General features: G+C 36.6%; 2 protein-coding genes and 1 long non-coding RNA gene across 3 annotated transcripts; all 3 read right to left on the minus strand.

The window, feature by feature from the left end:
- Positions 1–22: 22 nt before the first annotated feature.
- On the minus strand, positions 23–916 carry LOC131788013 (melanocyte-stimulating hormone receptor-like). Its single transcript, XM_059105098.2, has one exon. The coding sequence runs from the start codon at positions 914–916 to the stop codon at positions 23–25; it is 894 nt and encodes a 297-aa protein (XP_058961081.2).
- Positions 917–6697: 5781 nt separating this feature from the next.
- Positions 6698–13327, minus strand: LOC131788010 (uncharacterized). The gene is made up of 14 exons (XM_066158901.1): positions 13315–13327; positions 12954–12989; positions 12085–12195; positions 11468–11512; positions 11155–11346; positions 10213–10285; positions 9919–10061; positions 9780–9815; positions 8884–8994; positions 8291–8326; positions 8058–8168; positions 7517–7537; positions 7269–7379; positions 6698–7017 (listed from the first exon to the last, which is right to left on the minus strand). The coding sequence occupies exons 1-14, from the start codon at positions 13325–13327 to the stop codon at positions 6854–6856; spliced, it is 1203 nt and encodes a 400-aa protein (XP_066014998.1). The 3' UTR covers positions 6698–6853.
- A 63-nt stretch (positions 13328–13390) lies between these two features.
- Positions 13391–14810, minus strand: LOC136277299 (uncharacterized). The gene is made up of 3 exons (XR_010715848.1): positions 14696–14810; positions 14279–14314; positions 13391–13501 (listed from the first exon to the last, which is right to left on the minus strand). It is a non-coding gene; the product is annotated as an uncharacterized lncRNA (long non-coding RNA).
- Between the last annotated feature and the right edge of the window lie 552 nt (positions 14811–15362).

Below are 15362 nucleotides of genomic sequence, written 5' to 3' on the forward strand. Positions count from 1 at the left end.
GTTTGGTTGCGTTCCACCTTGCTCAAGGGGTTCTAAATTTCAGAATCCGCTTTACCGCTTGTCGTATGTTAGACTTACGCCAAAAATACATCACAGGGTTGAGGGCAGAATTGAGAAAAACAATTGTACTAGGGACTGCATAATACTTGCCGAAGCTTGTTCGTACGAAAACATCAGCGACAAGTGTTGCAATGTAGGGAAGATAACAAAGAAGGAAAAGACAGTACACATAAAATATGGTCACGGCAGATCTTCTGAGCTGTTTGAAGCGCATCCCTTGGCCTGCATTGGCCGACATAACTTGCATCTGGGAGTGAATTTGTCCCCGATGTCGAATAACTACTCTATAAACCTCAAAATACGCAAAGAAATTGGCAACAAGACAAGACACTATGATAAGACCAAAGAATGGATACAAAGCATGCGCCTTCAACAGTTTCGCACTGGAGGAGAAACCAGACACCGTCCATATCACAGCAATTGCAAGAGCTGTTTTGTTCATGGTGACAAGACTGTTGTACCGTAGGTGAAATTTTAGAGCAATCATCCTATCCAGGCTGATGGCTGTGACGGTGAGGAAGGACACACCACAGAGACAGAGGCCTGCAATGTCTTTTGTCTTAGAGACGGAAGATAATATATCATCGTTAACAACCAACCTCTTTAAGGTGCTGAGGATAAACAGAGGTTGGATCAGTAACCCAACTGCTAAGTCCGAGACAGCGAGGTTGCACATTAGCATGTTGCCAGGAGTGTGTAAAGAGCTTGTTTTCCAGATGGCGACTAAAACCACGCTATTTGTAACAATTATGAAAGGGCTGGTAGAAACGTTTAGTATCACTAGTGCAATGTCCAAGGCGGAAATACTGTCGTCACTCGTTCTGTCCGTAGAATCGGGCTTTGAGGTTGTATTCATGTCCATAATATTCTTTTCCTCTCACTTTTAAAGAAGCGAAACTCGAGCGCTTAACGTTGCGAAAGTCACTTTAGTAATGCGACTGAAGACTTCGGACCAAGCACTTTAAAGTGTTTTCTATCAAATTGATGCTGGATATCAATCAAGAGATTGATATTGTTGTTCTCTTTGCAATCAGTTTTAGTTAAACCGGAGATTCTCCGGTGGGTTAATTGAAATTGCGATTGGGTCTGCTACAATAACATGTGGTTATATCACGATCTCCCGCGGTTACTCTGGACAACGGACTGTGCGTAGAGGATCTGCTAGGGTGAGATAGATTATTTTAGATCAGCTTTATTACAAGGGAGGGGATTTCTTGAGTAAATATCAGAAAGATGTCTTTCTGATGTTAAAGTAAGGAGAAGTGTATGAACAACTGAATCCCTAGTTTAGAGTCTTTCACAGGTCCCATGCAGTCACGCTGAAATTTAACCATCTAACAACGGTTGTAAAAATCTGCAAAATAAGTAACATGCAGATATGAATTTTGGCTTAGTTTCTCTCCCACCCTCTCCTCTTTGCATAGAAAAGTCTATTGACTATCAACAATTCGCCGCATGGACCGAAATAATTTGTTGTGAGTATCACTGAGAACTGAACTAGTACCGAATAAAGGGATTAAGCTTTAAAAGAAACTGTAATGCTACGTCTGTGGGGGATATTACAAGGTTATTACATTGGTTTTAACAAACTGAGTTGATGTAAAATTCGCCACCGTAAAGCCGGGGTTCCTAATGCTGACATTTCAAGCGTTGTGCCTTCTTCAGAGCGAATTTACTTATTCTATCGTGAGAAGCACTGTGAATAAGGTTTTGCGTTGAACAACAGTTAGATTTTAGTCCTACGAATTATTTACTGAATCGAAACGCAATCAGAAACCCAAGTAATTAAAGTTCCTACAGAGGATAGTAATTGGTTCTCATCATTCATAGCTTGTCACAAAGTTTATAAAGGTTACCGTAATTGGACCAATGCTAAGTTAAATTAAATAAGATTTTTATTCTTTAGAATATGAAAGGAAAGTCGTAGTTGTTCTCAAAGGTGGTATCGATTTCATGACACCTGCCTTTTCTGTTGTTAGGGCAAATCGAAACAAGAGTTGTATACGTTAATGGATTCTTTGTGGTATGTCGAACTGTAATCAGTGAGAACCAGTCAGAACCCCTCCCCTCTTGAAGAAAGGTTTTAATGCTATCCTTGAGTCTTAGCATTTAAAGTTCCAGCTTAAACAGAAACTTGCTTAATCCAAACAAAATTGGTTATTTTGAATGTTGGGAGATGAGTTAATTGCAATTAGAGGACTAGCGTTGCATAAACTAAGGTCAAACCAGGCTAAAACCGATTATCAGTTAAAATTTATATTATAATTATATATTTGTCTTGACTCGTCGCAATTACATGGGCAAAACGAAAAATATTTTCAAACTTATTATTTACATAACGAGGATGATAAGGTAAAAATAATCGTAATAATGAAAAAGGGCATTTTCCTAAGTAAACTTAAAGGGCATTTAAACGGACAAACTTAAAATCGCTTAAATGATTCCCATATCAACTAAGTATCTAAACAAATCGCTGAATCAATACATATTATATTAGGGTCACGCTTTTTTCCTATCCTCTACAGCCAAACTCACTTTGCACTACACCTTAGTTTATCCTTATATCGAGTATTGTCACTTACCCATTTACACCCTAACATCAGCAGGCATATTCTCCATACCGTTCTTTATATATTTCCTTAGGCAATGACAAGGAGAATTTGTCTAACTATCAAGAGATTCTTTAGTTGGTGATCATTTCCTTTATTCTCATGACCTTACTGTTTGATTCAGGGGTGATATTGTAAGGAGAAATTAGAACCTGGTCACTCTTGGGGGTCAAAGGGTTAAATATAATTTATTATTTGCAAAAGCGAGCTGTGCGGCATATCACTAACTCAAACTACCAGAGCCCATTCCGCTCCTTTATTCTCCAAACTAGGAATTTTAGATATTTTTGAAGTCATTAGATTTGAAATCCTCAAATTCATGTTTTATGATAAAAATCTATCGCCCCCATTGCTTTTCAATCTTTTTGTAACAATAGCCAAAATCACTGCTATAGTACAAGAACAGCTAGTAATTATCGAACGCTTGTGTATTGTACAAATTTTAAGCAATTTACAATTCTCTACGAAGGTCCAGAAATTTGGCACTCCCTTCCTGTTTCGGTCTCTCGTTCGTCAAATCTTCTCAGCTTTAAGACGAAAATACAAGATTTTTAACTTAAATAATCACTGAATTGGCCAATCCGCCAATTCGCAGCAATTATTCTTTTTTAAGTACATTGTTGTAAGTCTGGTGGCTTCCTGGGTCTCCTCGCCTTCTATAAATCTCGGTAAATTTTTAATATAATTAAAAGGCAAATAAAAAATGATGATAAAGTGATGGAATAATGATATTGAAAATATTAATGATAATAATAATAATAATAATAATAATAATAATAATAACATTGCGATGATAGATATGATAATAAACGATATATTCTGCCAGCTAGCTCATTGATGAATACAATGATGATTTTCCTCTGGTAACATAGCAGGAAAATATGCATGGTACTAGAATTGATTAATATGACCTTGTGTCTTGAAAAAATTTGTCAAAGAAGCATTAAGAATATGCCACCTTGAAAATTGTCAAATTTTGACTGAGCAAGAGCCGTACAACAACGAGATGTTATCGTAAATTGTTCAAAGAAGGATCGGTATCCCGTTGACTTGAAAGATAGAAATTTATAATGTATCATTATTAATTTGTTAACTTTAGGGCTATCACGTGTTATCACAATTTTTTAAATAAAATTATGGGAACGTCTGTTGGGAAATCTTCGCCAAATCTTTTCCGGAAAACTCGGAACTTCATTATTTTCTTTGCGTCCACATCGTTGTCCTCGGTGACTCGAAAGTGGTGACCAGAAAGCATTCCCAATTTATTTGACTGTGGGCCGCTGTTTTCTGGTCTGTTTAAACAACGAAGGACCAACACCTCGTTGTAAATTGAAGTGCAACTCGGGTCCCGCCTGTTTTGGTTTCCCTTCTTAATCTCACCTTTGGACGCTTCACCGCCTCCATTATCGTCATGTGCTTGAAACTGTACTGATCCGTTGCCAGTTAGTTGTTCTTCAGATGCAACTGCGTTTTTTTCTTCATCCACAACGTCTAAATTGTCCTGTGAGGCTGAAAACAGACCAACACGAGGGCTTACTTCTGGTAGAGTAGGAGATACTTGGCAGGCATGTTCATCTTCAGATTCGCCACACTCTTTCTCGTTAAGCCCAGATTTTAACCTTTCAGCCATTTTCACATTCGACTTTTGAGTAAAATATGTAAAAAATCTCCCCTAGACGAAGCTTTTTGTATAGTTTCCAAAAAAATAAAAATCATCTCATGCGGGGGTGGCCTTAGGAGCGAAATGATCCACCCTTCTTACTTCCTGTCATAAAGCAAATGTTGTTCTAAAGCAGGGTTCCGCCCAGAGTGATAACATATATTTCTTTAGGGATAACTGCTAGTTTTTTATTCCTCCCTTTTCCTTGGTTGGTGGAAACGTGTAAATTATCATGGGGACTCAGAATTTCTTCCTCACAGGGACTCGGAAGTTTTTCGTTGTCCCACGCTGGAGACAAGAAGAAAAACATCTTTCTCAATATGTAAATTATGTTGTGAAATTTTCCTTACGCTTTGCCCCTTTTCATTTTTTTTTCTGTCGTGTGGGAATTCATTAACGTTAATGCCCAGCCCCTCCTACTTCTCTTGACGTGGTAAGAACCTGATTTCCGCTCAGTGATCTCACGCAGTCACGACGAGCTGGCTGATTCTGGTAAAATACGTGAGCATTTATGTAGAATGTGAGCGTTTTAACACAACCGATAAGTTTGAAAGTATTCAAAAGAGGTTTTCAAAAAGAAAAAGAAAACCAGGAAGGAACTCAGAGGCCAAAGTGAAATCTGTTTCGTGCAATGAAGATTATCCACATGCTCCTTACGCCCACACTTTTCCTTCAGTTGTCATGGAGACAAAGTAAACTAGGTCACTTTTCCATTTAAGCGAAAAAAACGTGTTTTATGTTTATTTGGCAACAAAAACGTGTGCACTGATCCACGTGTCCAAAGGGTTAAAATGTAGACCACTAAATGAGGGTCTTCACAAACTGTCAGCCGTAAAACGAAATAAAAATTGGAAACATTTATACTGTTAGTGAAAGTGTCAAAATCTTAAACTGGTATATACCTCATCTTGTGGCCATTGTGGGAAAACAGAAAAATGGTGTATATTAACTCAGTAGCTACTAGACCTGGAATTACCCTTGTTGCTTTACTCTTACGGTAAAAGCGAGCGAGTAAATATGTTTTAGAACAATTTAAATTAATCGGTAACTGTTAAAAATGATTGAAAGTAGTTTTTAACATCTCTGTTAACCGGAACCGAAAAAACCTAGCCTTTAAAATTGATTAAAAGTCCAACGAGCGTCTAACGGGAGTTCGAATGTAAATCACAAATATTGCGCTCCTGTTAGTTCAGTTTCCGTTCTTTTTTTTATGCATTTTGAATTCCAAAATTTTCGGGAATTTGGTTGGTACCAATATGTGATCACTCTGGAAGACGCAGTGACATTGAAACAGAATGAGAAAAAGATGTGATTTACGGCAAGAAATGGTGCGCTTCTTGGTTAAAATCACACCGCTGAAGGAAAATTCAATAGCAAACCTCACCAGTGATCTTAAAAAGGATGCGATAAATTATCAAACAGGAATCAAATTAAACATCTCTACTATTCGTCAAATTTTTAGCTCGATAATTGGAAACACGATGAAACCGGAATTGTAATAGAAATGAAACAACAGGCATTTAATGATCGTCTAGTGTAGTTTATACCATTGTTTCATTTTCATTGATTTATGTTCGTTTTTTCGGAAAGGCTACGCAGGGTACCATTCGAATTATGGCTATTGTTAATACTATGGTGTTTCAAAGTGTGACAAACCTACCATGTGAGGCCTTGCAAGAGCTGCCACCCGGCTCAGTAAACACAATGTTTTACCCCGTTTTATTTATCAATAGAGTTCTGTCACTGTATTTCAAGAACGTTTCCCTTAATATTTCGTAATTTGTAATCCTTGGCAATCAACGCCCTCTCTAGACATTCTTGTTCTTATTTTTGCTCTCTCCTCATAGCTTTTTTTTCTTTCCAGGAAAACTATTTTTACAATTTATTTTTTATATATGCCATAGAGTATGCTAAGTCGCTTAAATGATATTCCATGCTGCGCGTACCCTAAACAACAGTGGAACACCCAAGTTAAATAAAGACATCTATATTGAACAAAGAAAGGTAGAGGAGAGTGAATGGGTTTCAGGCTTAAACAGATATTGTTATCCTCGCTTTGTTTCTTATACAACAACTGCAAATTAAGTCACATTTTCCTTTGAGAAAATCAGGCCTTTTCCTGAGGAACGCTTGCAGGTCGAGCTTCGGACGGGATCTTTTATAATCATTGAAAATCCATGCATGGAACAACTCACACAAAAATATTGTCGAATATGGGTTTTATTATCAAGACTTTACCTTGGTTACATTCAAGATGTAAACAGTACTAGTAAAGATATAACCCCAAAAATGTTTAAAGCTTTTGCACTACAGCCTTAGCTACTGAAGCAAAGCAGATTACATCATAATCAAAAATAGTCATGAATACAAGATACAACAATAAATTCTAACATATTATTGGGTAAATAAGACTGAGGCTTATTCTAAAACATCAGTTCAATTAGCTTCTAAACATTTCCAACGAGATGAGTTACAATGTTGATGCTCATCGGTTATTGTGACGGCGGAGCAGTAATTTTTACTTCTAAGCGAAGAACATTTGCCGGTCTTCTTTGTGATTTTTTTCCTCTTGTTTTTCGCCTTTTTCGTCGTCTCCCTTTTCTTCTTCTTTTTCATTGTCTTCCTCGTTCATATCGTCTTCCTCATCTTCAAATTCTCCTCCTCCTGAGTGTTCGTTTCTCGCTTCACCTGTTTACAAGGGAGAAAACAGTTTCACATATACCCTTTTACTTCCAAGATTTCATTTGTAGTTCTTCTTACTGTTCGCCATACTATTCTAGTGATGTTAGTTTGATGTTAACTTAGTGAGCCTCATCAAGTCATAGTTATTGTGGTATCTATCATATCACAATAAAAAATAAACAGCAATCAAACATTATCAAAATTGTTAAACTTTTGTTAACTCAATTTTAAACGTTTCATTGATTAGTTATATATACCTTGACAAAGGTTGCAACTCTTACGGCAATTCTTAGACATGTAGTAAGCGGACTTTTTGCAATGACCATGCGATGCCCAATACTTGCAATTCTTGTTGCCATCCTGACAATCTTAAGGTAAAAGGAAAAAAACATTGCAAACACAGGTTGTTTATAGCTCCATTAATTGGATGTTGGTAGATAATCCATTGATGAATGGAGAAAATATTTTTAATTTAAAAAAAGACCTCTTTTCCCTTCTTCCTCACCTCCTTCTGTGTCCTCTCCGTCTGTTTCAAATTGGAGAAAGGAAAAATGAAATTAGAATTATTAGCGATAACTCACTTTAAGTATTGGTTTTGCCTTCCGTGTATTCGACTCGGGGGCAAAATGCAGAAAACTGTAAAGAACATATGGATATTTATTCTTTTTGTGCAATGCCTGAATTGAAAATTATGTTATTTAAATTTTTGACACTCTTAACGGTCTAGGTCCTCTCTAATTAATAAGGAAAAAGCTGGATTGTTATTGGATTTTAGATAATATTAACGAGGTATACCAAGACCGTGGTCAACGAAAGACTGTGGATTTATGAATTTCATAGATGAACTTAGGATTAATAAATGAAGTTACGAGCGATCTTCACGTCTTCCATCTTTGAGTGATTTCACTAATTAGATATTTGAAACTAAGAGCTTGTTAAGTGATGCGCTCGTCAAATTATAGTTGTTGTACCATATATCACATCACAATCAAACATTATCAAAATTTTTAAACTTTTGTTACTCGTCATTGATTAGTTATATATACCTTGACAAAGGTTGCAACTCTTTCGGCAGTTCTTAGACATGTAGTTAGCAGACTTTTCGCAATGACCATTCGATGCCCAATACTTGCAATGCTTGTTGCCATCCTGACATTCTAAAGGCAAAAAAAAAACATCTCAAACACAAGCTGTTTGTAGCTCAATTTATTAGCTATGTTGGTAGATAATCCAGCAATAAATGGGGAAATGTTTTTAATTAAAAAAAGGCACTTTTTACCTTCTTCCTCCGCTCCTCCGCCTTTGTCCTCTCCGTCTATTTTAATAGGAGAAAGAAATTACGAAATTAGAATTCTTTAGCGGTAACAAACTTTAAGTATTGATTTTGCCTTTCATGTGTTCGACCAAGAGACGGTATACAGCGAACTTTAAAGGAACATGGAGTGGCGTAAGGAAATTTCACTCAGGTGTTGTCCTTTTCCGCCTTCAGTCGGCACCACACCCTTAACGAGACGAAGCCTGTTTTTACTGTTTATAATGTATGCTGCAGTCCCACACAAAATTAATAAAGAAAGTTCTCCAGATCGACGCATATGATGTTCTTCCATGTCATCTTGCAAAAAAAACATTGAGACCCAAGTAAGGGAGGCAGTATATGCGTCCTAACTAATGTGTCGGGGAATGTGGGTCCCCGTGTGATTATACTAACTAAGATATTTGCAACTAAGAGCTTGTTAAGTGATGAGCTCGTCAGGTCATAGTTATTGTACCATTTATCGTATCAAAATCAAATATTACATTGATCAAACATTATCAAAATTTTTAAACTTTTGTTTACTCTATTTCAAAGTTTTAATTGAGTGGCTATAATACCTTGACAAAGGTTGCAACTCTTTCGGCAGTTCTTAGACATGTAGTTAGCAGACTTTTTGCAATGACCATGCGATGCCCAATACTTGCAATTCTTGTTACCATCCTGACATTCTGAAGGCAAAAAAAAAAAACATTTCAAACACAAGCCGTTTGTAGCTCAATCTACTAAATGTTGTTAGATTATCCAGTGGTGAATGGGGAGAATATTTTCTAGTTAGGTTACTTTAAAGCGGTAAGGAATACAGTTTAAGGGTAGTTTCCTGAGTAATTAGACTGGGTTTGTTAGTTTTGTCAAATATAGCAAATCATAGCTGTTCTATAGGAAATTCTTGGCTTCATCGCATAGTGGCCTCTATCACTGTGTTATTCGCACATGGACTGTCAACCAAATTTTAGTGGCCGCACGCAAATGATTACAAATTGAATTCAGACCCCTATAATTAAGAGTCATGTCTGTATAACAGGCCAGAAACTGGCTTCTTAGAGACAGCAATTCGCTCGATCGGATTTTGTGAATGGCGATGCTTGATGACAATCAAGTTTGGAAGCGTCACGTTTTTCTCTGCAGTTATGCCCGCTCATTTGTATGTCGATATGATTACAATGACAAATGTTTTTCTTTCATCTGCTTTACATCCTATCTGAGATCTAGATCACATAACTGGGTTAAACCAGGAGCGATTTTGTGACCGACAGAGGAATGGATTCACAAGAGGTCACCCGCGAAGCTTCGTATTTCTTCCGCTCAGAAATGGATTAGACTTTTGAGTTCATGTAAATTTTTTTTTAAAAAAAAGGTATTTTGTAGCATACAATAAAATTCAAAATTTAACCATAAAAAAAATCATCAAAAGACACTCATTGAGAAGAAAAAATGCAAACCAAATCTGATATACCTTCTTCTTCGCCTCCCTCTTCTTTTTCTCCTTCCTCTGTTTTAACAAGAGGAAAGACATTTTAAAATTTAAAAAGTACAATGGCGAATAAATCAGATTTTAGATTTTTTTTTCTGTTATTTTTGGCATCATGTCTTACCAGTGTGTAAGAATTCGAGCTTGAGCCTGGCCTGGTCACATCCTTTCCAATACACTAATGCTCCTCCTTCACGAGGCCATCCGCCATTCGGATGAACACAGAAATTGTTCTTTAAGTTCTTCAGGTTGTGATATTTCTGCAACCTAAAATAGCTTACTTTTCAGTGGCTATGATATAGGGATGGTCAAAGAATCTAATGTTGAAAATTTGTTACTTTTGTAGCTTTACTATATACCTTGAATTAACGTTAGTTGTAACTAAAATGAAAGACAGCCGACTGGCGTATTTACGGACCTTACGTGCTTAGAAATTCCACGGTCACATTTGTCCTTCAGCATCAGCTTTTTACCATTGGTAGGGTTATTGTCTACAAAATAAAATTACAAAGAAAACATGGATCAAACAGGATATTGGTAACTCTAGGTTCTTCAAATACTTAATTCCTCTTGATGCAAAGAAAATCAGTCTCCATCGAGCTCACCATGGATGTCTTAATCGAGCCAACGATTTGGTTTAGCGCGTAAAACGAGACAGAAAATGCCCTTGCTCGATTGCTGTTAAGTAGTTGCCTAAAATAGAGATTTCTTTGCTTGGCGTCGGTTTGCCTTAATGATTCGATTTAGTGCCCTTCGATCCAATAATTGCCCCCCCTCCCCTATTTGATGTTTGTTAATAAGCACCCCTATACTGATAAGCTCCCCCATTAAGTAAGTACCTCCATTAAAATGAGCCCCGCTATTCCAATACAATAAATGCCGCTCTTATGGTGGAGTACATGGTCATTGAGATTAATCGGGGTTTTTTTTCCTTTGATTTCTCACTTAAAACCTCTTAAAGGTCTTTGTCTCAGTCTCTCAAACATCATTTCCATGTGAGTGCATACACGGTTCATTACAACGGATGCTGCGTCTTAAAATTTTGTGACGATTGCTTGGCTGGGTTGTTCTAGCCAGGAATTATCCAAGTCCGTTTGCCGGTCTTCTTGGATCTTTTCAGATGAAAGTCACAGATTTTTTTCCGCCCATTCTGCTGTTTCTCAAAAAAACAAATAAGCGCCCTCTTCCATGTAAGCGCCCTTTCTCTATTAAGTGCCTCCCTTGAGGTACACCAAAAGTAAACAAGCGCCTCACACTCTGAATCGATTCATTACGGTATTATTTTGATAACGTGAAAGAAAAACAACAAGATGCAAACAAACGAAATCCGGGGATATTAACCTAGCGAGCATTAATTTACCTTGTGGACAAACCACCTTTCCGCTGCACTTGTGATGAATAACGCCATTCTGGTCAAGACGAAAGATCTGATCCCTTGCATTACAAGCCGTGCCTTGCTTTTTAGTGAAGATGAGATAACTGCCGCCGGGAGGTGAACAACCTCCTCTGTTTGGGGCCACACAGTAGTCACCGTAGCTTCGTATTCCTCCCGCTAATAATCATAATAGACGTTTGAATACAAAGTTTATTTTTGGATAAAAATGGCTTTTTGCAAGGCATACGATAAAAATCAAAATGTAATAATAAAAAAGAAATTTTAAATAAAACCAAACCTGATTTTCCTTCTCCTTCGCCTCCCTGTCCTTTTCCTCCTTCCTCTGTTTTAACAAGAAGAAAGACAAATTAACAATAAAAAAAATAAAAAAAACTAATCAAGTTATTTATTTCGCCTTTTTGTATTTTTCGAACACGAGGCAGCCTGTAGAGATACTCTCTAGAAAACAACGTGAACTTCCTTCTCACTTTTTCACTGGCCAAATGAAAACAACTCTGCTTCATGAATTGTAAGTAATGGACGAAGGGCTAACGCTCGAAACGTCAGCTTTTTTACCCTTTACGGTGGCTAATTTACGTTTTCAACCCAGTTGTTAACACTAAATTACCTGCTATACTCTCCCACCGACGCAGCACCACAGTTTCTATAGAAACTTACCCCTTTATTCATGAATTGCAACACTTTCAGAGTTTTGTGTTGTTATCGAGGGACAGGTTTGACGGACCGAGTGTTCTTGGAGGTAACCGACTCGAGGTTTGGGTTGAGCTCATAAAGTTTTAACTATACCGTACCATATATCATATCACAATCAAATATTACCGCAATCAACATTATGAGAATGTTTAAACTTTCGTTTACTCTACTTTAAAGTTTTCACTGAGTGGTTATATATACCTTGACAAAGGTTGCAACTCTTACGGCAGTTCTTAGACATGTAATTAGCAGACTTTTTGCAATGACCATGCGATGCCCAATACTTGCAATTCTTGTTGCCATCCTGACAATCTAAAGGCGAAAAAAGACATTGCAAACAAAGGCTTTTTAGAGCTCACTCTATTGATTGTTTGTAAATATTCTTGTATGGGAATATATATATATTTTTAAAGTTAGATTACCTTTAAGCCTTAATTTTATAAGGAATTCAGTTTAAGGGTAGTCTTCTTCTCAGACCGGCTGGGTTTGTCTATTTTGCCAAACACAACAAATCGTAACTTTTTTCTAGGAAAATGTTAGCTTCATCGCTTTGATGTACAGTTTCTGGAGAGGTGGCCTCTATCACTGTGTTTTTCGCATGTGGACAGTCTACCAAATTTTAGTGGCTGCACGCAAATGATAACAAATTGAATTCAAACACTCCTACAAATAAGAGTCACGACTCTCTAATAGGTCAGAAACTGACCTCTCAGAGATAGCAATTCGCTCAGTCGAATTTTGGGCATGGCGAAGCTTGATGACAATTATATTTATACAATGACAAATTATTTTTCTTCCATCTGCTTTACACCCTGTCTAAGATCTGGGTCCCACAAATGAAACCAGGAGCTATTTGTGACCGCCAGGGGAATGGATTCGCAAAGAAGTCACCGAAGCTTCGTATTTCTCTCGCTAACAAATGAAGAAGACTTTTGAGTTGAAGTTAATTTTTGAAAAATAAAAGTTCCTTTGCAGCATACAGTAAAATTCAAAATTTACCCCTAAAAGAGAAATTATTAGTAGACGCTGATTGAGAAGAAAAATTTTAAACAAAACCAAACCTGACTTACTTCCTTCTTCGCCTTCCTGTCCTTTTCCTCCTTCCCCTGTTTTAACAAGAAGAAATACAAATTAACAATAGAAAAAAAAAACTAATCAAGTTATTTATCAAGCCTTTTTCTTATTTTTCGAACAAGAGACAGCCTGTAGAGATACTCCTTAGAAAATAACTTGAACTTCCTTCTCGCTTTTCACTGGCCAAATGAAAACAACTCTGCTTCATGAATTGTAACACTTTCAAAGTTTTGTCTTATTATTGAGAGACAGGTTTGATAGACTTAGTGTTTTGGGAGTAACCAACTCGGGGTTTGGGTTGAGCCCATAAAGTTATAACTATACTGTACCATATATCATATCACAATCAAATATTACCGCAATCAAACATAATGAGAATGTTTAAACTTTTGTTTACTCTATTTTAAAGTTTTGATTGAGTGGTTATATATACCTTGACAAAGGTTGCAACTCTTACGGCAGTTCTTAGACATGTAATTAGCAGACTTTTTGCAATGACCATGCGATGCCCAATACTTGCAATTCTTGTTGCCATCCTGACAATCTAAAGGCAAAAAAAACATTGAAAATACAGGCTTTTTAGAGCTTACTATATTGATTGTTTGTAAATTCTCCGGTATGCGAAAAATAAATATATTTTTAGGCTAAGTTTCCTTAAAGCTTTAATTTTTATAAGGAATTCAGTGTTTGTTTATTTTGCCAAATACAGCAAATAATAACTTTTTTCTAGGAAAATGTTGGCTTCATCGCTTTGATATACAGTTTCTGAATAAGTGGCATCTATTACTATGTTTTTCGCAGGTGGACAGTCTACCAAATTTTAGTGTCCACACGCAAATGATAACAAATTGAATTCAAACATTTATATATGAGTCACGACTCTCGTATAGGTCAGAAACTGGTCTCTTGGAGATAGCAATTCGCTCGGTGGGATTTTGGAAATGGCGATACTTGATGACAGTTGTGTTTAGAGGCGTCACGTTTTTTTCTGCAGTTATGCCCGCTCATTTGTATGTCGATATGATTACAATGATAAATTGTTTTTCTTCCATCTGCTTTACACCCTGTCTAAGATCTGGGTCACATAAATAAAACTAGGAGCTATTTGTGACCGCCAGGGGAATGGATTCACAAAGAAGTCACCGAAGCTTCGTATTTCTCTCGCTAACAAATGAAATAGACTTTTGAGTTGAAGCTAATTTTTAAAAAATAAGAGTTTTTTGAAGCACACAATAAAATTCGAAATTTAATCATAAAAGAGAAATTATTAATGGACACTGATTGAGAAGAAAAATTTTAAACAAAACCAAACCTGACTTACTTCCTTCTTCGCCTCCCTGTCCTTTTCCTCCTTCCTCTGTTTTAACAAGAAGAAAGACAAATTAACAATAAAAAAGGATAAAATAATCAAGCTGTTTACTTAGCCTTTTCATATTTTTCGAACAAGAGGGAGCCTGTAGAGATGCTCTTTAGAAAATAACATGAATTTCCTATCGCTTTTCATTGGCCAAATGAAAACTTTATTAATTGTAACACTTTCAAAGTGTTGTCTTACTTATAAGAGACAGGTTTGACAGACTGAGAGTCTTTGGAGGTTATCAACTCGGTGTTTGAGTTGGGTCCATAAAGTTATAACTATATCATATCACAATCAAATATTACCGCAATCAAATATTATCAGAATAATTAAACTTTTGCTTACTCTATTTTAAAGTTTTGATTGAGTGGTTATATATACCTTGACAAAGGTTGCAACTCTTACGGCAGTTCTTAGACATGTAATTAGCAGACTTTTTGCAATGACCATGCGATGCCCAATACTTGCAATTCCTGTTGCCATCCTGACAATCTGAAGGCAAAAAAAAAAAATTGCAAACACAGGCTTTTTAGAACGCAGTCTATTAATTGTAGATTTTCCTGTATGGGAAAAATATATAGATATTTTTAAAGTTAGATTACATTAAAGCCTTCATTTTATAAGGAATTCAGTTTACGGGTATTCTTCTTCTCAGACTGGGTTGGTTTGTTTTGCCAAATACAACAAATCATAACTTTTTTCTAGAAAAATCTTAGCTTCATCGATTTGATATACAGTTTCTGGACAAGTGGCCTCTATTACTGTGTTTTTTCGCACATGGACCGTCTACCAAATTTTAGTAGCCGCACGCAAATGATAGCAAATTAAATTCAAACACTCATATATATAACAATCACGACTCTCTGATAGGTCAGAAACTGGTTTCTTATAGATAGCATTTCGCTCGATCGAATGTTGGGAATGGCGATGCTTGATGAAGATCATGTTTAGAAGCGTTAAGTTTTTCTCTGTAGTTATGCCCGCTCATTTGTATGTTGATATGATTACAATGATAAATTGTTTTTCTTCCATCTGCTTTACACCCTGT

The sequence above is a fragment of the Pocillopora verrucosa genome, chromosome 12 (assembly GCF_036669915.1).
Source record: "Pocillopora verrucosa isolate sample1 chromosome 12, ASM3666991v2, whole genome shotgun sequence".
In the NCBI taxonomy this organism is placed as follows: domain Eukaryota; kingdom Metazoa; phylum Cnidaria; class Anthozoa; order Scleractinia; family Pocilloporidae; genus Pocillopora; species Pocillopora verrucosa.